General features: G+C 41.8%; 1 protein-coding gene across 1 annotated transcript in view; it reads left to right on the top strand.

The window, feature by feature from the left end:
* The window catches only part of LOC112251175 (transforming growth factor beta receptor type 3-like), a 147,020-nt gene that overhangs the window by 23,466 nt on the left and 98,774 nt on the right, over positions 1 to 24,780 (top strand). The window contains exon 2 of the mRNA XM_024421980.2: positions 4,595 to 4,818. Within this exon, the coding sequence (XP_024277748.1) occupies positions 4,755 to 4,818 (64 nt within the window). The 5' untranslated portion in view covers positions 4,595 to 4,754. The remainder of the gene's footprint in view (positions 1 to 4,594; positions 4,819 to 24,780) is intronic.

The following is a 24,780-nucleotide window of genomic DNA, read 5'->3' as shown; positions in this document are numbered from 1 at the left end:
TAGAAGCACAAGCATTTCGCTACACTCGCATTAACATCCGCTGTGCATGTGTATGTGACAAATAACATTTGATTTGATTTGATTTGATTACTTACTGGTGGCACAGACGATGTTTCATCCTTTCCTACACTGAAATTACCCTTGCTTAACGATTGCGTCTGAAGCTGGGCTTGTTGCACAGCTATCCTCGCCGTAAGGCGATCGTTCCCCTGTATATTATGAGTACAGCGACTGCAATTAGAAGGCATCATGTTAATGTTACTACTTAGCTTCGGCTGTTGGAGGTCCTGACGAACCATGTCCAGATAAAGCGTCCGGAGTGAAAAAGTTGAGGGAAAAAACAAAAATATAAACGGTAATTAAAAAGTAAAAACCGTAAAGTTGTCAGGTAGTAAAGTAAGGTTGGCAACAAAACGCACAGCAACACGTAAACAAGTCTGCAAGTTGTGACCGGAAATGGCGTACCAGTAGATCTCGTCCAATGGTAAATTCTTAGATTACAAGGTATACTCTTGGCTAACAATTTGAATCAGCAATACAAAATTGGGTTTAATTATTTATTTACTAAATACCTAACTAATCACACAGAATTCACATACACACAATTAATCATAACTTGATTACAAATGACATCATAAAGGAAAACGTCCCTAGCGGGCGGAACAGATATGACAGCTTGTTACACAAAGGAAAAGGGGATGGGTTGAGTGAAAGAGCGGGAGACTGAGGAACAAAGGGAAAAAGCTGTGCTATCGTAAATACAGTATCTTATGCATTCTAAATTACCGCCCATTTGGAAAAGGAAAATGCAATAAATATTTACTCTGAGCTGCGCTTCAGTAGGTTGGTGGTAGATGGAAGGCCGTGTTGCCAAACTGAGTCCTTTGTCCTTTGAAGAATGTCTCTGGTGGTCAATTGGATACGTTGTAGTAACGTCGTTGTGTGGTAGACTGGATACTCTGTCTGTTCCTTCCTAACCTGCGTTTGCAGCTGCGGTTGCTAACTCAAAGGCTAGGAGATATCACTTCTGTAGTGAATAAGAGTTCAAAGTTCATACCACTCACAACCAAAGCAAACGCTGATGTTGGCTTCGTTCTGTAGTTATTATCTGAACCATTCTGACATAGGACCGTCGTCCTACATTCCCGAAACAGGAAGTTATGTTGTCGTCAATGCTTTATATAGGAAGGGAGAAAAGGGGTGTGTTTCATAGATTACAACCTCTGTCTCTTCACGTGGGCAGGCCACTGAGTGAGCAGCAATATCTTATGAAAACCCACATCTCACATTTTAGAAGCTAAAATCACATTTCATCCCATCACAAATCATTTCATATTCAAACATTTAAATTGAACAACAATTTCATGTGAATCCGATAACTCTGATGTGTAGACTTTCCACTGTAGAGTTTATGTCATCTTATCATTGATGAGAATGTCTCAGATGACAACCGAACTGACATCATATTCATTAAATACCACCGCATTTGTTCAATTGTTCGGTTTACCGGAATATAGTTCATTTCCCCCCCTTCTGATGTTCCCCAAATCTCATCATAAACCTATCCACCAGTCCAACGTCATGACAACAGTCACATCATGTCATCTCCTGACAGGCAATACATTTGGGTTCCTGAGCGGTGTAGTGGTCTAAGGCACTGCATCTCAGTACAAGAGGTGTCAATATCATACCTGGTTCAAATCCAGGCTGTATCATATCTGTCTTTGATTGGGAGTCCAATAGGGTGGTGAACAATTATCCCAGCATTATCTAGAGTAGGTTGTCATTGTAAATAAGAATTTGTTCTTTAACTGACTTGCCTAGTTAAATAAAGATTTTTAAAAATACATAGAGAAAGACTGGGCACAGTATATTCCGTGTTGGCCCTCAACAATGTGAGAGCATACAGAGAGAGGACACCACAATAGGGCTGGCATCTGGCCTGTCAGGACTCTCTGCACTTGGGTCATAATCTGAACGGCCATGCTGCGGTGGTGCATTCCTGTGTGTGCTGCATTACTGCTCTATTGTTCAGAGAATCCTTTGCTTTTGTAGGGTAATCCTAACAACTCAATGAGCTATGAAAAATCCCTTTCCCTGTTCTAACTGACTAATGCTGTGATAGTGATACTTAGGCAGGCTTACTGTTCACTTATCATTCCACAAATTATTTAAATGTCTTTTAAAGGTGCACTATATGACTTTTAAAGGTGCACTATGCAGAAATCGTGTCGCCATTTCCTGGTTGCTAAAATTCGAATAGTTTGTCTGATTTCAGTTTGTGACAAAATAAGCAAGTATAGTGTCGAGAACCATTTATTCCATCTACAAATATTGCATTCAACTGTTTGAAGCTGTTGTACAAAACCGAAAGTAAAAGACACCAAAATGAATCTTAAGAATGGGAAGCATAGAAATAGTGAAGTGGTTGTAATTTTTATCATGTAGGATATGTGTATATTAGAAATTCCTCACATGTGACTCGTAATAAGACTAAGCAATTATCCTATTAAAATGTTTATCTGACTCCATAAAGATAATTAAAATATACGCAAGCATTAGGCAATGAGTTGAAGTTTACTAGCAGGAATTGGTCTGAGAATTGTCCGTATCAAAGGCAGATATTTAATTAACATTGTACAATGAATGGATTAATTTACATGGCAAATCATGAACAAAGAGAAGCCTAGGAAATTAGAATGAATCATGCAACCTTCCTCGATGGAATGGAAATGTAACCTTTCTTCCCAAGACCAGCCACCATTGACCAATCAAACGATACCAAGTTTACAGTGTAACCTGACCACCAAGGCCCAATCTCCACAGGGTGTCACAGCATTTAAAGGTTTGTCTGGGGAATGAGACCATGAGACAGAATTCCTGAGAGGACAATACAATTCCTTTGAGAGTAATTTAGAGTTCACCCTGTACAGATACAAGTTACCACAGAGATCATACATCCATATAGATAGCATCAGAGTTATCCTCAGTGAACAAGTTTTGGATCGATACCAAACATGGATAATTTAGTATTATTCTATCACACTCAATAGTCAGTCCTCTGGATACTATAACAGAGAGATACATTTTGGCCCCTCAGAGGGGGGAAGGGTTGACTAGTCCTTTGGCATGGTCCTTTGTCTTCCTTGTGCTCCTGGACCATTTGCCATGCAACTCCAGGTGTCAGAGAGCACATCAATTAGGGCTGAGCCTACAATAGCACACATAGAACAGACCTACCGCTTCATAAGCTTGCTTTCAATAACAATGACACATCTATAATTTACATTGCTATGTGAATTTGGTCAGGTCACTCAAAAAGTTACATATTGCAGCTTTAAAACTAAAAAGTAAAATCTAGCCATCATCTGTTGGAAAAAACAAACAGTTTCACAAAAATATAACTGAATAACAACAAAGCCTGTCACCATGTTGAAAAATGTCCCGGGTTAAATGACGTTCAAAGCATATTTTTTTAAATCTCTCCTGGTACCCTAGTGTATGTGCCGTAGCCAACTTTTCTATTGTTGTCAAGCCATGCACATCTTTGGCATGCCAACAAATGGACACAGAGAGCAGTTGGCTAAAGCTCAAACAGAATTGACCACCAGGCTAATTCTGATGCCTTTTTTTAAAGACTGATTTGACGTGGGTTGTTGCGTTGTTATAACTTTTTTGGACAAATCAAAGCGTTGAGTTGTAAAAGGTTGAAAAATAACTACAATATATAAACATTTAATTAAACATAATGGTAAAAAGAAAGACGTTTTTAATTAATGATATTATGTTTTATCAGGACATTATATGATCCATTGTTAGATTCCATTCATTGATTTTGGAGTATTTATTTTTATTGTGTTAAGATGAGGAAGCAATAGGAATGGAATGAATTAAGACCATAAGGGTTTTATGGTGCTGTTCCCTGTTTTGGAGGTTGGCTAACAGGGTCTGTGGTCTATAGCCTGGTCAAGTTAAAAAGTTCAGCTATGGTCATGCTGATTAGCAGCAAAATCGACCCCACTTGCACTAAGCAGCTTAATCCGGACCCTGCTGGAGGATCCAGTCTTTCCCAACGATCTCAATTAAACTGGGTGAATTACCCCACCCACCCCATAACATGTTCAGAAAACAGTGTTTTCACACCTACTGGCCACCCACTCAGCCATACCTCAACCCTCAGATACCCCTCTTTGACTGACCGTGCGTGGGCTGTGGTGGGGTAGGTGGGTGGCCGGTATGGGTACCAAGAACAAGGATCCTAAAAACTCACATGATGTCTAATTAGCCCTATGAGATTAATCCTCCTGGTCTCCGAGGCGCTGTCTCCCCTCTCTCCTGTATTTTCTCATCAGTTCCACAGGGAACTAGATCCTAATGCCATTTCTGGCACTTACCACTCTGCGTCCCAAATGGAACCCTATATAGTGTACTACTTTTGATCAGGGCCCATAGGGCTACGGTCAAAAGTAGTGCACTAAGCAGGGAATAGGGTGCCATTTGGAATTTACACTCTGTCTTACTCTTTGGCCATGCTAAACGGTTAGCCACCATGTTTCTCTGTCTCACTCTCTCTCTCTACTCCTGTTCTTTGCAGCAGGAGATCCTGTGAGGTTTCTCTCTACTGACTGACTGTGTGGTGGAAGAAGGGTTGTCCTTGTGAAGAACCAGGAGGAAGGAAGGCCGTCCAGTGGATACATCCTGTCCTCTTCTGGATAAGCTGTAGGCCAGTTCTACTACAGTATAACTGCAGCATTATGATGTCAGACAGACCCATTTTACCCCTGTTTCTCCTGGCGTTCTGCTGCTCAGCATTTGCAGGTAAGTCATCTTTGGCTGCTTATATATCTGTAGACATAGGGATTTTTGAATGATATATTATTATAGGCTATATTTTTTAATACAAAGAATAAAGGCTTTTGGTAATAGAGTAGCAATACATGGAAATGGAAACTGTATGTTTAGTGCTAGATGTTTTCTATGTGAGTAGAGTGAGTAGTCAATGTATGCTCTTATATATTGAGTCTTCACTGTGGAAGGCAGCAGTGGAATCACTCTAACGAACTGGAAGCACACTTTGCACTACGGGCCTTGTCAGGGCGAGCCTGGTGTTGCCTGTTTTTTCAGGCAATCACAAATCGCCCCACACTCTAGGAATTTCCCCTGTTTCTCCCAGCAGGCAGGACTCCCCAGAGCAGAGATTGGTTGTTGGAGCTCTGAGACAGAGGCAAGTTTGTGGCAGGGTTGTGGCAGGGTTGAGGCAGGGTTGAAACAGGGCTGAGGCAGAAACAAAGTGCTGGCAGCTTCGACCTCATAGCAGGTCTAGAAGGCCTCCATAATGCCTCCACACGCATCTGCCAGATTGATTGGAATGAGATTCAGGTGAAGCCAAAAGCACTTACAGCTACTTGGTGAGGCAGGCTGCAGAGATAGGAGAGAAATCAAATCAAATCAAATCAAATTTTATTTGTCACATACACATGGTTAGCAGATGTTAATGCGAGTGTAGCGAAATGCTTGTGCTTCTAGCTCCGACAATGCAGTAATAACGAGCAAGTAATCTAACTAACAATTCCAAAAAAAACTACTGTCATACACAGTGTAAGGGGATAAAGAATATGTACATAAGGATATATGAATGAGTGATGGTACAGAGCAGCATAGGCAAGATACAGTAGATGATATCGAGTACAGTATATACATATGAGATAAGTATGTAAACCAAGTGGCATAGTTAAAGTGGCTAGTGATACATGTATTACATAAGGATGCAGTCGATGATATAGAGTACAGTATCAACGTATGCATATGAGATGAACAATGTAGGGTAAGTAACATTATATAAGGTAGCATTGTTTAAAGTGGCTAGTGATATATTTACATCATTTCCCATCAATTCCCATGATTAAAGTGGCTGGAGTAGAGTCAGTGTCATTGACAGTGTGTTGGCAGTAGCCACTCAATGTTAGTGGTGGCTGTTTAACAGTCTGATGGCCTTGAGATAGAAGCTGTTTTTCAGTCTCTCGGTCCCAGCTTTGATGCACCTGTACTGACCTCGCCTTCTGGATGGCAGCGGGGTGAACAGGCAGTGGCTCGGGTGGTTGATGTCCTTGATGATCTTTATGGCCTTCCTGTAGCATCGGGTGGTGTAGGTGTCCTGGAGGGCAGGTAGTTTGCCCCGGTGATGTGTTGTGCAGACCTCACTACCCTCTGGAGAGCCTTACGGTTGAGGGCGGTGCAGTTGCCATACCAGGCGGTGATACAGCCCGCCAGGATGCTCTCGATTGTGCATCTGTAGAAGTTTGTGAGTGCTTTTGGTGACAAGCCAAATTTCTTCAGCCTCCTGAGGTTGAAGAGGCGCTGCTGCGCCTTCCTCACGATGCTGTCTGTGTGAGTGGACCAATTCAGTTTGTCTGTGATGTGTATGCCGAGGAACTTAAAACTTGCTACCCTCTCCACTACTGTTCCATCGATGTGGATGGGGGTGTTCCCTCTGCTGTTTCCTGAAGTCCACAATCATCTCCTTAGTTTTGTTGACGTTGAGTGTGAGGTTATTTTCCTGACACCACACTCCGAGGGCCCTCACCTCCTCCCTGTAGGCCGTCTCGTCGTTGTTGGTAATCAAGCCTACCACTGTTGTGTCGTCCGCAAACTTGATGATTGAGTTGGAGGCGTGCATGGCCACGCAGTCGTGGGTGAACAGGGAGTACAGGAGAGGGCTCAGAACGCACCCTTGTGGGGCCCCAGTGTTGAGGATCAGCGGGGAGGAGATGTTGTTGCCTACCCTCACCACCTGGGGCGGCCCGTCAGGAAGTCCAGTACCCAGTTGCACAGGGCGGGGTCGAGACCCAGGGTCTCGAGCTTGATGACGAGCTTGGAGGGTACTATGGTGTTGAATGCCGAGCTGTAGTCGATGAACAGCATTCTCACATAGGTATTCCTCTTGTCCAGATGGGTTAGGGCAGTGTGCAGTGTGGTTGAGATTGCATCGTCTGTGGACCTATTTGGGCGGTAAGCAAATTGGAGTGGGTCAAGGGTGTCAGGTAGGGTGGAGGTGATATGGTCCTTGACTAGTCTCTCAAAGCACTTCATGATGACGGATGTGAGTGCTACGGGGCGGTAGTCGTTTAGCTCAGTTACCTTAGCTTTCTTGGGAACAGGAACAATGGTGGCCCTCTTGAAGCATGTGGGAACAGCAGACTGGTATAGGGATTGATTGAATATGTCCGTAAACACACCGGCCAGCTGGTCTGCGCATGCTCTGAGGGCGCGGCTGGGGATGCCGTCTGGGCCTGCAGCCTTGCGAGGGTTAACACGTTTAAATGTCTTACTCACTTCGGCTGCAGTGAAGGAGAGACCGCATGTTTCCGTTGCAGGCCGTGTCAGTGGCACTGTATTGTCCTCAAAGCGGGCAAAAAGTTATTTAGTCTGCCTGGGAGCAAGACATCCTGGTCCGTGACTGGGCTGGGTTTCTTCCTGTAGTCCGTGATTGACTGTAGACCCTGCCACATACCTCTTGTGTCTGAGCCGTTGAATTGAGATTCTACTTTGTCTCTGTACTGGCGCTTAGCTTGTTTGATAGCCTTGCGGAGGGAATAGCTGCACTGTTTGTATTCAGTCATGTTACCAGACACCTTGCCCTGATTAAAAGCAGTGGTTCGTGCCTTCAGTTTCACACGAATGCTGCCATCAATCCACGGTTTCTGGTTAGGGAATGTTTTAATCGTTGCTATGGGAACGACATCTTCAACGCACGTTCTAATGAACTCGCACACCGTATCAGCGTATTCGTCAATGTTGTTGTCTGACGCAATACGAAACATCTCCCAGTCCGCGTGATGGAAGCAGTCTTGGAGTGTGGAGTCAGCTTGGTCGGACCAGCGTTGGACAGACCTCAGCGTGGGAGCTTCTTGTTTTAGTTTCTGTCTGTAGGCAGGGATCAACAAAATGGAGTCGTGGTCAGCTTTTCCGAAAGGGGGGCGGGGCAGGGCCTTATATGCGTCGCGGAAGAAAACAACACTCAAACAAACAAATAAGATAAAGCCTGCTGAAAACCTGTGGTTATGTGACAGGCTTTCAGATTTTGAAGACTCAGTCTGCTTATCAACATTGGGTACCACTTTAAATAAACTTCATAACCCCCTTGTAAGACCAATGTAGATGCTTCAGAAGTCATTCACAAGCAAATGGGTGTAGTTCCATTTTATATCACCCTTTATGGAGCATGATTATGATAAATGATTTGCGATGCATTTTTTTAACCTTTATTTAACTAGGCAAGTCAGTTAAGAACAAACGCTTATTTTCAATGACTGCCTAGGAACAGTGGGTTAACTACCTTGTTCAGGGGCAGAAAGACAGATTTTTATCTTGTCAGCTTGGGGATTCAATCTTCCAACCTTTTGGTTACTAGTCCAATAGCTCTAACCCCTAGGCTACCTGCCACCACATTTACAGTGCATTCGGGAAGTATTCAGACCCCATGACTTTACCCACAATTTGTTACATTACAGCCTTATTCTAAAATGGATGAAATTGTTTCCCCCCCTCATCAATCTGCATACAATACACCATAATGACAATGCAAGAACAGGTTTTTAGAATTTTGAGCAAATGTATTACAAATAAAAAAAGTATTCAGCCCCTTTACTCAGTCATTTTTTAAATTTGTACATTATTTATGTTTTTATTTTTATTTATATTTTTTGTTCACATTTTTTTGTATTTAAAAAAAATAAAAAAAATAATGTGATTTTCTTTTTAACCCCTCTTCGGAGGACTAATATCGTAGTTTTTCTTTACAGCTTTTTTGCTACATATTTTTGCTACATACATTTTACCTATACATTTTACATATACATTTTACATATAAACTCTGCAAAAAAAGAAACTATCCTTTTTCAGGACCCTGTCTTTCAAAGATAATTCGTAAAAATCCAAATAACTTCACAGCTCTTCATTGTAAAGGGTTTAAACACTGTTTCCCATGCTTGTTCAATGAACCATAAACAATTAATGAACATGCACTTGTGGAACGGTCATTAAGACACTAACAGCTTACAGACGGTAGGCAATTAAGGTGACAGTTATGAAAACTTAGGACACTAAAGAGGCCTGTCTACTGACTCTGAAAAACACCAAAATTAAGATTCCCCTTGTCCCTGTTCATCTGGTTGACCATGCCATTGGCATGCTGCAAGGTGGCATATGGACTGCAGATGTGGCCAGGGAAATAAATTGCAATGTCCGTACTGTGAGAGGCCTAATACAGCTACAGGGGGACAGGACGGACATCTGATCGTCCTCACAGTGGCAGACCACGTGTAACAACACCTGCACAGGATCGGTAAATCCGAACATCACACCTGCGGGACAGGTTTACACCAAGGATCTCTCTGTACTTTGCTCTCTGTACTTTGCTCCGTTCATTTTTCCCTCGATCCTGACTAGTCTCCCAGCCCCTGCCTCTGAAAAACATCCCTACAGCATGCTGCTACCACCACCATGCTTCACCGTAGAGATGGTACCAGGTTTCCTCCATATGTGACGCTTGGCATTCAGGCCATAGAGTTCAATCTTGGGTTCATCAGACCAGAGAATATTTTGTTTCATGTTCTGAGAGTCTTCAGGTGCTTTTATAGCAAACTCCAAACGGGCTGTCATTAGCCTTTTATTGGACAAATATTGCTCAGTTTGTCCAGGCAGCCAGCTCTTGATTTAAGGTTATTTAAAAAAAATGTTATTATTTACATTCCATTTCCACAAATTATTATTTACAATGACGGAAGAGTCTTGGAGTTTCCACAATTCTTCCAGTTAAGAATGATGGAGACCATTGTGTTCTTGGGGAACTTCAACTTTACTGCAGAAATGTTCTGGTACCCTTCCCCAGATCTGTGCCTCGACACAATCCTGTCTCGGAGCTCTACGGACATTTCCTTCGACCTAATGGCTTGGTTTTTGCTCTGACATGCTCTGTCAACTGTGGGACCTTTTATAAACAGGTGTGTGCCTTTCCAAATCATGTCCAATCAATTGAATTTACCACAGGTGGACTCCAATCAAGTTGTAAAAACATCTCAAGGATGATCAATGTAAACAGGATGTACCTGAGCTCAATCTCGAGTCTCATTGTCTCAAAGGGTGTGAATTGTTATGTAAATAAGGTATTAATTGTAATACATTTCTAAAAACACGTTTTCACTTTGTCATTATGGGGTATTGTGTGCAGATTGCTGAGGGATTTATTTTTTTAATCAATTTTAGAATAAGGCTGTAACGTAACGAAATGTGGAAAAAGTCAAGGGGTCTGAATACTTTCCGAAGTCACTGTATGTAGTGTTTATCTAGACCTTTGAATCCTGTAAATCAGGGATCATTAACTACAGTAGATTCAGCCGAGGGTAAAAAAATGTCTTGAGCGGATGGTCAGGGGCCCTGAACATAATTACAAATCATGTGTATACTGCAAATTGACCACAAGAAGCCCAAACAGACATAATATTTGATTAAAACATAATAATTTCAAACCTTGATTACATTTTATACGATCACGTGTCTCTCCATTATACGTGGGAATAATTGGTAACAGATTTCCAAAATGTATGCCAGCAATGATTTAAAAATATAAATATATATATATACACTACATTTTATTTAACCTTTATTTAACTAGGCAAGTCAGTTAAGAACAAATTCTTATTTACAATGACGGCCTACATGACCAAAAGTATGTGGACACCTGCTTGAAGAACATCTCATTCCAAAATCATGGGCATTAATATGGAGTTGGTCCCACCTTTGCTGCTATAACAGCCTCCACTCTTCTGGGAAGGCTTTCCACTAGATGTTGTAACATTGCTGCGGGGACTTGCTTCCATTCAGCCACAAGAGCATATGTGAGATTGGGCACTGATTTTGGGCGGTTCGGCTGGCCCGCAGTCGGCATTCCAATTTATCCCAAAGGTGTTCGATGGGGTTGAGGTTAGGGATTGCGCATGGTAACCTTAGGCTTTTGTGCGCCTGCTTGGCCGTGGAAACACATTTCGTGAAGTTCCCGACGAAAAATTATTGTGCTGAAGTTGCTTCCAGAGGCTGTTTGGAACTCGGTAGTGAGTGTTGCAACTTAGGACAGACTATGTTCACGCTACGTGCTTCAGCACTCGGCGGCCCCACTCTAAGAGCTTGTGTGGCCTACCACTTTGCGGCTGAGCTGTTCCTCCTCCTAGACGTTTCCACTTCACACTAACAACACTTATAGTTGACCGGGGCATCTCTAGCAGAGCAGAAATTTGACAAACTGACTTGTTGGAAAGGTGGCATCCTATGACGGTGCCACGTTGAACATCTCTGAGCTCTTCAGTAAGGCCATTCGACTGCCATTGTTTGTGGAGATTGCATGGCGTTGTGCTCAATTTTATACACCTGTCAGCAACGGGTGTGGCTAAAATAGCCAAATCCACTAATTGAAGGGGTGCTCACTTGCTTTAGGATATATAGAATATACTGTATATTTTTGCTCAGAAAACTTGGGGGGCCAAATAAATCCACCCGCGGACCAAATTCCGAAGTTGGGGAACCCTGCTGTAAATGACTTAATCCCGAAGTGTGACTCAACATAGAAAATATTTTTCCTTCATTGTGAGTGCCTGAAGTGGAACGTTTTGATAATGACCATCTTTACCACCTCAGCTTTGGCTGCAGTCTTTTCACTATTCTCTTTAGGCAGTTACCACTCTCTCTAGAGACTTGATGTTGACTATACTACAAAAACAGCAGTCCAGGCTGGATCTGCTGTGAGTGGAGGAAATGCTATCTCTCCTACGTTGACACAATGAGCTCACGCATTATATTTTCCAATTCTACCATATGCACTCTGCTGTCAGCATTGCTGCATGTCCCAATACACCTCCACCTCTCCGCATACACACTCAAACACCTGCCAAATTAACTTAGTGTTTAAACATACCACACTATCTAATAGATGACCAGCACATTGTATATAGTAGTATATCTTAGATTATGTCTTCATCGTCATCAGGTGTAGTGTTACCTAGTTACATGAGTAATATTTGTGAAGTCGTGTAAGTGTGAATATCCTACTGATAAAAGATGTTACTCAGTAATTCGACCAATAAAGTGGTGTTAAGATGTGACAAGCCTTGTGCTCAAGTGTATGCCAAAAAACCCAGAATGTGACTCTGAAATATCACTGAAAAGACTATGAAACAAATAGAGATTCAAAGATAACATATGACATTCACAAAAGAGGTAAATAAGAGAACGGGAACTTTGCATCTTTGTTTTTGTTACACCTTCCAGCTTCTCTCAGACCTTCTGAAGTCTCGTCAAATACGGCCAGCGATCTCGCTCCCTCTCTTTCAGTCAAGCTACGGTGTCTGAGTAAATCAAATAAATCAAATGTATTTATATAGCCCTTCGTACATCAGCTGATATCTCAAAGTGCTGTACAGAAACCCAGCCTAAAACCCCAAACAGCAAGCAATGCAGGTGTTGAAGCACGTTGGCTAGGAAAACTCCCTAGAAAGGCCAAAACCTAGGAAGAAACCTAGAGAGGAACCAGGCTATGAGGGGTGGCCAGTCCTCTTCTGGCTGTGCCGGGTGGAGATTATAACAGAACATGGCCAAGATGTTCAAATGTTCATAAATGACCAGCATGGTCAAATAATAGGTCTGGGACAGGTAGCACGTTCGGTGAACAGGTCAGGATTCCATAGCCGCAGGCAGAACAATTGAAACTGGAGCAGCAGCACGGCCAGGTGGACTGGGGACAGCAAGGAGTCATCATGCCAGGTAGTCCTGAGGCATGGCCCTAGGGCTCAGGTCCTCCGAGAGAGAGAAAGAAAGAGAGAACTAGAGAGAGCATACTTAAATTCACACAGGACACCGGATAAGATAAGCCTTCCGACACATAAACTACTGTAGCATAAATACTGGAGGCTGAGACAGGAGGGGTCAGGAGATACTGTGGCCCCATCCGATGATACCCCAGGACAGGGCCAAACAGGAAGGATATAACCCCACCCACTTTGCCAAAGCACAGCCCCCACACCACTAGAGGGATATCTTAAACCACCAACTTACCATCCTGAGACAAGGCCGAGTATAGCCCACAAAGATCTCCGCCACGGCACAACCCAAGGGGGGGGCAACCCAGACAGGAAGATCACATCAGTGACTCAGCCCACTCAATTGACGCACCCCTCTTAGGGACGGCATAAAAGAGCACCAGGAAGCCAGTGACTCAGCCCCTTTAATAGGGTTAGAGGCAGAGAATCCCAGTGGAAAGAGGGGAACCGGCCAGGCAGAGATAGCAAGGGCGGTTCGTTGCTCCAGAGCCTCTCCGTTCACCTTCACACTCCTGGGCCAGACTACACTCAATCATATGACCCACTGAAGAGATGAGTCTTCAGGAAAGACTTAAAGGTTGAGACAGAGTTTGCGTCTCTCACATGGGTAGGCAGACCATTCTATAAAAATGGAGCTCTGTAGGAGAAAGCCCTGCCTCCAGCTGTTTGCTTAGAAATTCTAGGGACAATTAGGAGGCCTGCGTCTTGTGACCATAGCGCACGTGTAGGTATGTATGGCAGGACCAAATCAGAGAGATAGGTAGGAGCAAGCCCATGTAATGCTTTGTAGGTTAGCATTAAAACCTTGAAATCAGCCCTTGCCTTGACAGGAAGACAGTGTAGGGAGGCTAGCACTGGAGTAATATGATGCATTTTTTTGGTTCTAGTCAGGATTCTAGCAGCCGTATTTAGCACTAACTGAAGTTTATTTACTGCTTTATCCGGGTAGCCGGAAAGTAGAGCATTGCAGTAGTCTAACCTAGAAGTAACAAAAGCATGGATTCATTTTTCTGCATAATTTCTGGACAGAAAGTTTCTGATTTATGCATGTTACATAGATGGAAAAAAGCTGTCACATTTGCCCTGTAAACTCGTAAGGAGGGCTCTTAGTTATGTAATGTTTAAATTGGTCAGTGATAAATCTTCTCTCATTGCAATGCAATCCAGGATACAAGCCATAATTCTCTCTGAAGTTTTACCCAAAGTACCTTGATGGCTCTCTTCCCATCTGTCTGTCTGCTCCGTCCTTCTTCGCTGCCTTTCTCTTTCTGCTTCTCTCTCTGTCTGCTGCCCCTCTCTCTGTTTCTATCTCTCTCTCATTCTCTCTCCCTTTTCCCTGGGACTGTTTATACTTTTTGTGCATTTACCATGCTACCTTCTCTTTTCGCGTGTGCCTCTCCTCACCTTGACAAAACTCTTTATTCTCTGAAGGATATATTATGAACTGGTTGTGACAACCTCAGGTTTCACTGTGAAATAAATGCCGGATATTAATTTGATGCACTTGCCAAAAACAGCTCAGGCAGGATGCTTGTTATACTGCAGGCACAATGCACGGCTCGTGGTGTCTCTCAGAAACACACGCTCATGTGTTGAGTGCCGAGGCACTTTTTCTCCTCGAGCCGTTCACATGTTATTATCTCATAGGCGGCTCTTTCTGATGAGTGACACATAGCCGAGAGAAGGTGGTAGTCTCTGAGTTTCAATTGGAAGGCATGGGGAGACTGTATGTATATGTAGGGACTTTAAATTATGACAGCCACATAGATGGGCCTGAGAATTCACTCATATCAAGTTTTAACAGCTATAAAAGACAACGGTAACGTGACAAACTAAGTCAGTCACCCTGGCCTGAGTCATCATTTACTGAATTCCGTGACTCTAAAGCCTGGTTCACACTGCAGACCTTAATGCTCAAACCAGTTTTTTTTTCCAAATCCGTTTTGGAATACTGACTGTCCAAAGAGAAAGTTACAAACGACCAAATGGCTACTCTAGTTGTCATAGTATCAACGGGTGTGTGCTCAGTGGTGTAGGCTGATTGGTGGTGGTGCTCGTGCTTCCTATCACTCAGAAGTTATGTAGCAAGCTAAGGTGGCAACAATGCCTGCCATGGATGTTTCCCAGTTGCTTTGCATCTTCAAAATCATAGTGTAAGAACACTTTTAAAGCCTCAAAGAATAAGATGATCCATCTTTCAAAACAAGTCCATTTTGGCTAGCCACAGCATCCAACTAACTAGCTAGGCAGCTGTTTAGCTTTCTAGCACATTCACTAATTTCTTTATAAGCAATTAACAAGATAGTTAGCTACCACACGTTCTTGTCAAACTGTACAGATAGTAGCTAGCAAGCAACACGCCAAATAACAGTCTAAAAACCACTTGAGGGCAAATAAATCAGATTTTACTGTCGCATGGCCAGGAATCAGATTTGTATCTGATCTCAAGCAACTAACGAAGGTGGTTTGAGATGTGGCTTGAAATATCAGATTCTATGTGCTTTTTGACTGTTCAGACTGCATAAAAAAGATCAGATTTAAATCAGACATGCAAAAGAATAGGATTTGAGTCACTTCAAACTGCCAATGTAAACAAGGCTTGAGTGCAATAAATATGGTATTCATCTTCTTACTTCTATAACCTTCACTTTGATACCAATCTACCGCTTTCATTTTAATGTGCTCACAGTGTACCACATTTAATATATAACTGTCTTAGCTCTTTTATTTTATTTCCAGCTCCATGCTTGGCTATCAGATACACACCTCAGGGAAGCAGTTTTAGCCCTTTTCCCCATAGTTGAACAAAGGATGGCCTGTAAATCACCATCTACTGTATATCCACAATGCTGCTGTTAAGGCCTTTAGCATGACGAGGGGACTGCCAAAATGGATTGTGCAACCTGCTGTAAACTGGGGGGAGAGTGGGGGAGGAGGGGGAAGAGGAGTCCAGTCCAAATCGACACACTGCGCACACTCACACACGCACGCACACACGCACGCACGCCCACACACATACACACACACACACATATGCACGCACACACACACTTCGCCAAACCGAAGAGAGAGAGGTCCCTCCCAGCATGTTAAACCAGATGTTGGAGTGTGATTCATGCTAACAGTCGGAGCAGCCAGTCAGAGCGGTACAGAGACTATGACTATGACTATATAGTGCACTGCTTTTGACCATGGGGTTAAAAGTAATGCACTATGTCAGGAATAGCATGCCATTTGGGATGCACTTATCACTCATTCATATATCCTTATGTACATATTCTTTATCCCCTTACACTGTGTATAAGACAGTAGTTTTGGAATTGTTAGTTAGATTACTTGTTGGTTATTACTGCATTGTCGGAACTAGAAGCACAAGCATTTCGCTACACTCGCATTAACATCTGCTAACCATGTGTATGTGACAAATAAAATTTGATTTGATTTGATTTGACTGTGTGTGTTGCTGTAGGCTAGAGAGTGGTAGGGATGTTTACATAGCAATGGGAGCCCTGCTTGCCTTGAGCATCTCTACTTACAGACCTGGGCCCTTCTCCGCGGTTAAGCCTTTATCTCAACAACACTACCGATAAGGGAGGGAGGAGGGAAAGGCACAGGCTTTCTCTCCGCTTGAGAAAATTATTTTGTAATTAAGAATAGATTTATTATTGAGATTAGTGATGAACAGCAGTGGATGTACACTGAGTCTACAAAACATTAAGAACACCTGCTCTTTAAATGACATAGACTGACCAGGTGAAAGCAATCATCCCTTATTGATTACTTACAAGCCCTTAACCAACAATGCAGTTTTAAGAAAAATACGTGTTAAGTAAAAAATAAAAAGAACAAATAATTAAAGAGCAGCAGTAAAATAACAATAGTGTTGCTATATACAGGGTGTATACTTTTGTATATATAGTGTTTGTTTTGGAGATAATCCCTCAAACCTGTCCTGCTATCGCCATGGCATCCAGAGAACATACATAGTAAAGAACATACATAGTAATCCTATATATTTTAAGTCTTTACTCCTCTTTGCTCCCGTGGAACATAAATCCACCTTTTCATGTTGTAATGACCCCAAATATTATTCTGTTGACTTTACTTGTTCATTTTTCAGGCTATATCTCCATTGGAAGATCACGTTGGTTTCATTATTTTCTGTAGAACCATGACCTAGATATTTATGTGCTGTGGCTGGATCAATAGTGGTATATGAGTCAGTTTATTTAAGCCGTAAAGCTGTATAGGGGCTGCCCTCTGTTTATCCTGATACTCAATCCCTTCCTGCTGTTCATGGTAAAGAACAAACAAGCAGGGGTATGTTTATTCAGTAGATATCACACACCACATGTATTTATTGTGTGTACATGTTTGTCAGGGTTTCCGTTAGAAAAATGTGGCACCGGACATTTGACCGGCAGCATTTCTAATTTCCCGGACATTTGAGCACAGTGACATACAGTACGTTATGTAAGCATTTTCTTCTGATGCACTAATAAACAGCTAGCTTCAGTCGTTACGTCATTAAAAGTGTATTCCTGTCCCCAGCGTCTACAACCTCTAGCTGCTGATGTAACCTCCACAGGATCTGTATAGGACCTAGAGTCTCAAGAAGTGTTCTTTAATACTTCAAGTGAGGTGGGAGGAAACTTCACATTGATGGTTTAACTAGACTGGCTTTTCAACCTTTCTATTGTTTTAAAGTCATTATTAATATGAACAATACGAAGGGCCAAGATGAAAGCAGGCTTTGTGGGTGGGTCATTCAGAAAATAAATGGTGTCAGGAACGAGCAGGACAAGTGGCACTCAAGACCTTCACTGGGCCTGAGACCCTGGCTGCGAGGCCTGTGTGTGTGTGTGTGTCTGAGTCTGACTCACACTGGGCCTGAGATCCTGAAAAGAGGCCTGAGACGGGTGGGAGGCTAAGAGGACAGGGGTAGGTGGTTGATCCTGAGAACGCTGACAAGACTGGATGAAAGGGCCTGTGAGTGTTGGGTGAAAGATCATTGATGTGGCCGGGCATTTATTCATTTACAATTCCTGTCTCCTGTTGCAAAAGGCCAAGGGATGAAAAGGCTCAAATATTTTAGATGTATGTTTATGTCACCATCATTCTTGAATTTCCAGTTATATAAAGGTGCCAACGGAAACATTTTTCTTTCTAAAACAATTCATCATAGTCATTTTTGTTAGCACATACTTAACCCCTTAACCCTTAACCCCCACTAAAGAATAGCATGACTTGGGAGAACTCTTTCTAGTCTCTACACCCACGAGTCCATACAATGCCATGCAGAAGTCTTCCCACCCATTGGATTTCATCACATTTTATTGTGGGATTAAAATGGATTTAATTGTCATTTGTTGTCAACAATACCCATAAAATACTGTGTAATGTCAAAGTGGAAGAAACATTAAAACAATTGTATTAATAAAAACAAATATAACTAAAATATAGTCGTTGCATAAGTATTCAACCCATTTGTTTAGGCAAGGCTAAATTAGTTCAGGACTACAATTTGGCTTAACAAATCACATAAATTATGTTCACTTACTCTGTGTGAAATAATAGTGGTTGACATGATTTTAAATGACTAACTCTTCCTCTGTCCCCCATAAATGCAACATCTGTAAGGTTCCTCAGTGAAGTGTTGAATTTCAAGCACATATTCAACTACAAAAACCAGGGAGTTTTTTGATGGGTAACAATAACAAACCAGACATTGAATATCTCTTTAAGCATGGTCCAGTTCATAATTATGCAATAAATGATGTATTAAACCACCGAGACACGTCAAATATACAGTTACCATGAGGCCATTGGTGATTTTAAAACAGTTACAGAGTTCAATGGCTGTGATGGGAGTGAACTGAGGATGGATCAACAACATTGTAGTGACTCCACAACAATGACCTAAAGGACAGTGTAAAAAGAACACAAATATACAAAATATTCCAAAACTTGTATGCAACAAGTCACTAAAGTAATACTGCAAAAAAGCATAGCAAAGGAATACACTTTTTGGCCTAAATGCAAATCCCTATGATTGAGTCAAATCCAACATAACACATCACTGAGTAACTGCCTCCTTATTATCAAGCATGGTGATGGCTGCATCATGGTATAGGTATGCAAATACTGATGTACAGTAGATGTACTGATGTAGAAGTTTTTCAGGATTAAAAAGAAACGGGATAGGGCAAAGCGCAGGCAAAATCCCAGAGCAAAACCTGCTTTACACCAGACACTGGGAGAGGAATTCACTTTTCTGCAAGACAATAACCTACAACACAAGGCCAAATCTACAGTGGAGTTGCTTACCAAGAAGACAGTGAATGTTCCTAAGTGGCCAAGTTACAGTTTTGACTTAAATCTGCTTGAAATACTATGGCAAGACTATGGCAACACTTGAACATTGATGTCTGCCATGATCCTCAACATTTTAACAGAGATTGGAGAAGTTTTAAAAGAATAATAGAATAATATTTTATAATCCAGGTGTGCAGAGCCCTTAGAGACTTACCCAGAAAGACTCACAGCTGTAATTGCTGCCAAATGTGTTTCTGACATGTATTGACTCAGGGAGCTGAACACTTACGTAAAAACTATATTTTTTATATTTTATTTTTGATGAAATCTTCTTTAAAAAAGTGTATTTCTTCCAGTTTGACCCTACAGAGTATTTTGTGTAGATTGTTGACCAAAAACTACAGTTAAAACCATTTTAATCCCACTTTGTAAAAAAAACAATGTAAAGAAATACAATGGGTGTGAATACTTTTGAATTAATCCATCTCAGGACCGTTTCTGCAACTGCTATGCCTGTGTATAAAATCAAAACAGGAAGCCATTCCTAGACTGGGCCTGTCTGTTTATTATCACTTGATAGAAAGATGGGTCCCGATTTGGAGTGACGGTTTCAATCCTACGTCAATAGCTCAATTGTCACTGTACTTTTTATGGACACAAATGTAGGATTTATGACTAGTATCCACACCTGGTAACACACTTGGAGATGGAACAAATATTAATTTAAATATTTTTCTCCCCATTACTGTTTTTTTCCCCTTATGTAAATGTTATTCAGTCATGCGATCAAGTTATTCAGTCATGCAATCAAGCTTGGCAGTAGCGAATACAATTTTGATTCATCAAATAAGGGATTGTTTGTGTGATGCTGGACCGTGGACAGGTTTGTGGGACTTTTGATCTCAGATTTCACACTTTGATGGAAAAGTTTTATAACTTTCCTGACTGACTGCAGTGCAGCCCCCATCTCCCACCTCCTCCCACCTCCTCCCCTGTCAACCACTCTTCTCCCCCACCTCTTCTCCCCGTCCTCCCCCATGTCTCCCCTTTCCTACCAAACGTCCTGCCTCCCATGCTTCCACATTTTACAGGCTAATATTGGTTCATGATGAATCCATATTTCATAGCTAGCAGACAGAATGAATAAAGCTAGTACTATCCTTATGAAAGGCTTTATTCGCTTCCTGTATTTGTGCCCTCTGGCTAACTCAGTGCTGAGTGAGTTACTGTTAGTGTCAGCGCTGCGGGCCTAGTGATTGTGTAGTTCCAAACTAAAGCCCAAACTAAAACATGACAGGGCAGAATATTCCTCTCCCTAAACTGGTTTGCGTGTTCTGCGGACCCTGAGAATCTCTGCTAGGAGACAAGGACCAATGATTGGAGGATTGAGATAATACCTTGGTCCATATGGGAACTGAGATACCACAGGTTTAATGGATAGAACTACACATATTGACATAGTGGCCCCACCAATCCCCTGTCTATTACATGTATTTTCCTGTAATCAATCCTTCCTTATGATGTCTTTGTGTAATTGAACAAACATGTTTTAAAACCCATTTGTCTTTATTTGGGAATGTGTACAGGATACAGGATGTATTCTGATATAGGCAGTGCACAGCCAGAGTCATCTACTTTGTGAAACATACTGTGTAAGAATTAAAACTGTGTAAAAGTATCTCCCTCTGAAAAAATATACAATAGTCTACAGCTGAGGGATGCTGGAAATAAGACACGTGCACTTTTGTCTGTCTCTGAGTGTGTGAGTGTGTTTATGCGTGCACATGTTGTGTGTGTGTGTGTGTGTGTGTGTGTGTGTAGTGCGTTGGGGAAGGGTCTTTTTGTTTCTTATCGGAATTGGCTTTGTGGGAAAATCAGATATGTTCCTGACAGGCACATGGTATGACATCACATCCTGTACCCAAGTCTTGGAATTTCTCCAGCAGCATGTTGTAGCAACAGAGTGCATTTCTTGGAATCTAATCAGTGGCTGCATCCTTAAATTGCATCATATTCCCTATATAGTACACTATTTTTGACCTGGGCATATAGGACTAGGGAATAGGGTGTTATTTGGAACACTTCCAGGGTGTTTAAATACGTTTTAAGTCGGTTGGCTTGGAGAGTATTTCTACACTCTCTGAGATTTAACTATCGTTTTGAGTTTCTATACGCTTCCTGACTCTACTAAACCCTTTTAAGAGCGATCCCGATACTGTATATCCACGTTCCTCGTTCCCTAGCTTTCAACATCATTGTAATAATCAAAGCACTCAATGAGCCTTTACAACAGAATCTATTTCTATTTAAGTTCACATATACAGCTTTTGAGTAGAGACTGCTAATACTTTGACCACCTGATTTAAAAACCCAACTGTAATTCACAAAAGAGGCATAACCAGAACTGCAGATTTCAGTAGGTATTGTAAGGGGCAGAATAGAGACTGGTGGAGAAAGTACATCAGTTCTGTTACTGGCTGTCCGTGCTTCTCAACTCCCACATCGTCAGATAGGTTAAGTGGAATAATAAGGAGTTATACTCATCTGAGTGCATTATTATCTTTCAGTGTCAGTGCTTCCCCTTTTCCTGCTCTCTCTCTCTCTCTCTCTCTCTCTCTCTTTCACTCTCTCTCTCTGTTTCTCCCCTCTTTCTTGTTCTGTCCCTCTCTCTCTCTCTCTCTCTCTCTCTCTCTCTCTAAGCTCCTAGTTTGATGTGTAAAAATGTGAATGCCTGTGGTTTCTACCCTGTGTAAATTCAGTAACCTAAACCGTCGTCATCTGCTCTTGAGGACTTTCCCAGTATTACTATAAGAACCCAGTAAATTCAGCAACCTAAACTTAATCTACTCTCTCTGAGGCCTTTCGCAGTAGTACCACTATATAACCCAGTCAGCGTATTCATTCAGCCTGCTTCCAAATGGCACCCTATCCCCTTTATAGTGCACTGCTTTTGACCAGGGCCCACAGAGCCCCTTGACTCACTCTGACAGCCCTCCCCTGGTATCTACATGATATACTGTAGGAGAGAGAGAAAGGGCAGTGTGTGTGTCAAAGGCACAGCGGGCTATCAGCTCTTTTTCATTTTCTCTGGCATCTAATTTGGCCGCGAAGCATGTGTGTGTGCGGCTTATTCGTCTTCCTCCACTCAAAGGACTTAATTGAAACTATGGCTCATGCTGAAACTTATTACAGAGGCCTTTTCAAGACTGACTGACTGCCCCATGATGCCAAGTGGCCTTGAGTAACATTTGTGTTTTAGCAAATGGTTTCAGGAATGGTTTATTACAGTTACCCATCATACATAGTTGAACTTTCCACAAGATAAGATGACTATACCATATCGTCACTGTCTGATGAAAACCTCTTATCTCTAAAAACAGAGACTTTTCTGAAAAATTACCATATGTCCCCATTAACGAACACACAGTTATAAAACTTCAGAAGTTATTTTGAATACATTGTCTTGGTCCTAGAGGGTAGTTACTGCTTTCAATAAATAAATAAAAATGGACATTTGTAAAAATTGACAGCAAAAATATATATATATCCAAATTTGATAGGAAAGATTGAATACCATTATGAATACAGGTTAACAGGATATATATACAGTGCCTTGCGAAAGTATTCGGCCCCCTTGAACTTTGCGACCTTTTGCCACATTTCAGGCTTCAAACATAAAGATATAAAACTGTATTTTTTATAAGTGGGACACAATCATGAAGTGGAATGACATTTATTGGATATTTCAAACTTTTTTAACAAATCAAAAACTGAAAAAATGGGCGTGCAAAATTATTCAGCCCCCTTAAGTTAATACTTTGTAGCGCCACCTTTTGCTGCCATTACAGCTGTAAGTCGCTTGGGGTATGTCTCTATCAGTTTTGCACATCGAGAGACTGAAATTTTTTCCCATTCCTCCTTGCAAAACAGCTCGAGCTCAGTGAGGTTGGATGGAGAGCATTTGTGAACAGCAGTTTTCAGTTCTTTCCACAGATTCTCGATTGGATTCAGGTCTGGACTTTGACTTGGCCATTCTAACACCTGGACATGTTTATTTTTGAACCATTCCATTGTAGATTTTGCTTTATGTTTTGGATCATTGTCTTGTTGGAAGACAAATCTCCGTCCCAGTCTCAGGTCTTTTGCAGACTCCATCAGGTTTTCTTCCAGAATGGTCCTGTATTTGGCTCCATCCATCTTCCCATCAATTTTAACCATCTTCCCTGTCCCTGCTGAAGAAAAGCAGGCCCAAACCATGATGCTGCCACCACCATGTTTGACAGTGGGGATGGTTGTTCAGGGTGATGAGCTGTGTTGCTTTTACGCCAAACATAACGTTTTGCATTGTTGCCAAAAAGTTCAATTTTGGTTTCATCTGACCAGAGCACCTTCTTCCACATGTTTGGTGTGTCTCCCAGGTGGCTTGTGGCAAACTTTAAACAACACTTTTTATGGATATCTTTAAGAAATGGCTTTCTTCTTGCCACTCTTCCATAAAGGCCAGATTTGTGCAATATACGACTGATTGTTTTCCTATGGACAGAGTCTCCCACCTCAGCTGTAGATCTCTGCAGTTCATCCAGAGTGATCATAGGCCTCTTGGCTGCATCTCTGATCAGTCTTCTCCTTGTATGAGCTGAAAGTTTAGAGGGACGGCCAGGTCTTGGTAGATTTGCAGTGGTCTGATACTCCTTCCATTTCAATATTATCGCTTGCACAGTGCTCCTTGGGATGTTTAAAGCTTGGGAAATCTTTTTGTATCCAAATCCGGCTTTAAACTTCTTCACAACAGTATCTTGGACCTGCCTGGTGTGTTCCTTGTTCTTCATGATGCTCTCTGCGCTTTTAACGGACCTCTGAGACTATCACAGTGCAGGTGCATTTATACGGAGACTTGATTACACACAGGTGGATTGTATTTATCATCATTAGTCATTTAGGTCAACATTGGATCATTCAGAGATCCTCACTGAACTTCTGGAGAGAGTTTGCTGCACTGAAAGTAAAGGGGCTGAATAATTTTGCACGCCCAATTTTTCAGTTTTTGATTTGTTAAAAAAGTTTGAAATATCCAATAAATGTCGTTCCACTTCATGATTGTGTCCCACTTGTTGTTGATTCTTCACAAAAAAATACAGTTTTATATCTTTATGTTTGAAGCCTGAAATGTGGCAAAAGGTCGCAAAGTTCAAGGGGGCCGAATACTTTCGCAAGGCACTGTATTTTAACAAGTAGGTTAATAGCTCATAGCTGTAAAAGTTGTGGCCTGGTGTGTCTGTGCTCTCTTCAAACAGGTGCATGTGGGAGTGAAAGACAAAGGCCTAGCATTTCCAGTCAGAAAGTTGAGGTAGCAGCAGAAACCGGTGGCAAAGACACCTTGTACAGTATGTTGACCATCATTGGCAATACATCCTTTCTAGAACGGAGATGTTATCCGTCTGTTACTTTATTAAACGTTTATCAAATCATTATTTCCTAGCATGCTGCCTGGGGAAACATTCTAGATTAGTCAGTTTTATAGAAACCTATCTGATGTCAAACTGGTGAGGTACACAGAAACTGTCCTCTGTGGTTTTTGAGTATTTATTTATATGATAGT

The sequence above is a fragment of the Oncorhynchus tshawytscha genome, linkage group LG05 (genome assembly GCF_018296145.1).
Source record: "Oncorhynchus tshawytscha isolate Ot180627B linkage group LG05, Otsh_v2.0, whole genome shotgun sequence".
NCBI classification, from domain to species: Eukaryota; Metazoa; Chordata; class Actinopteri; order Salmoniformes; family Salmonidae; genus Oncorhynchus; species Oncorhynchus tshawytscha.
The sequence above is the reverse complement of the archived record's forward strand: the minus strand, read 5'-3'. Positions and strand labels throughout refer to the sequence as shown.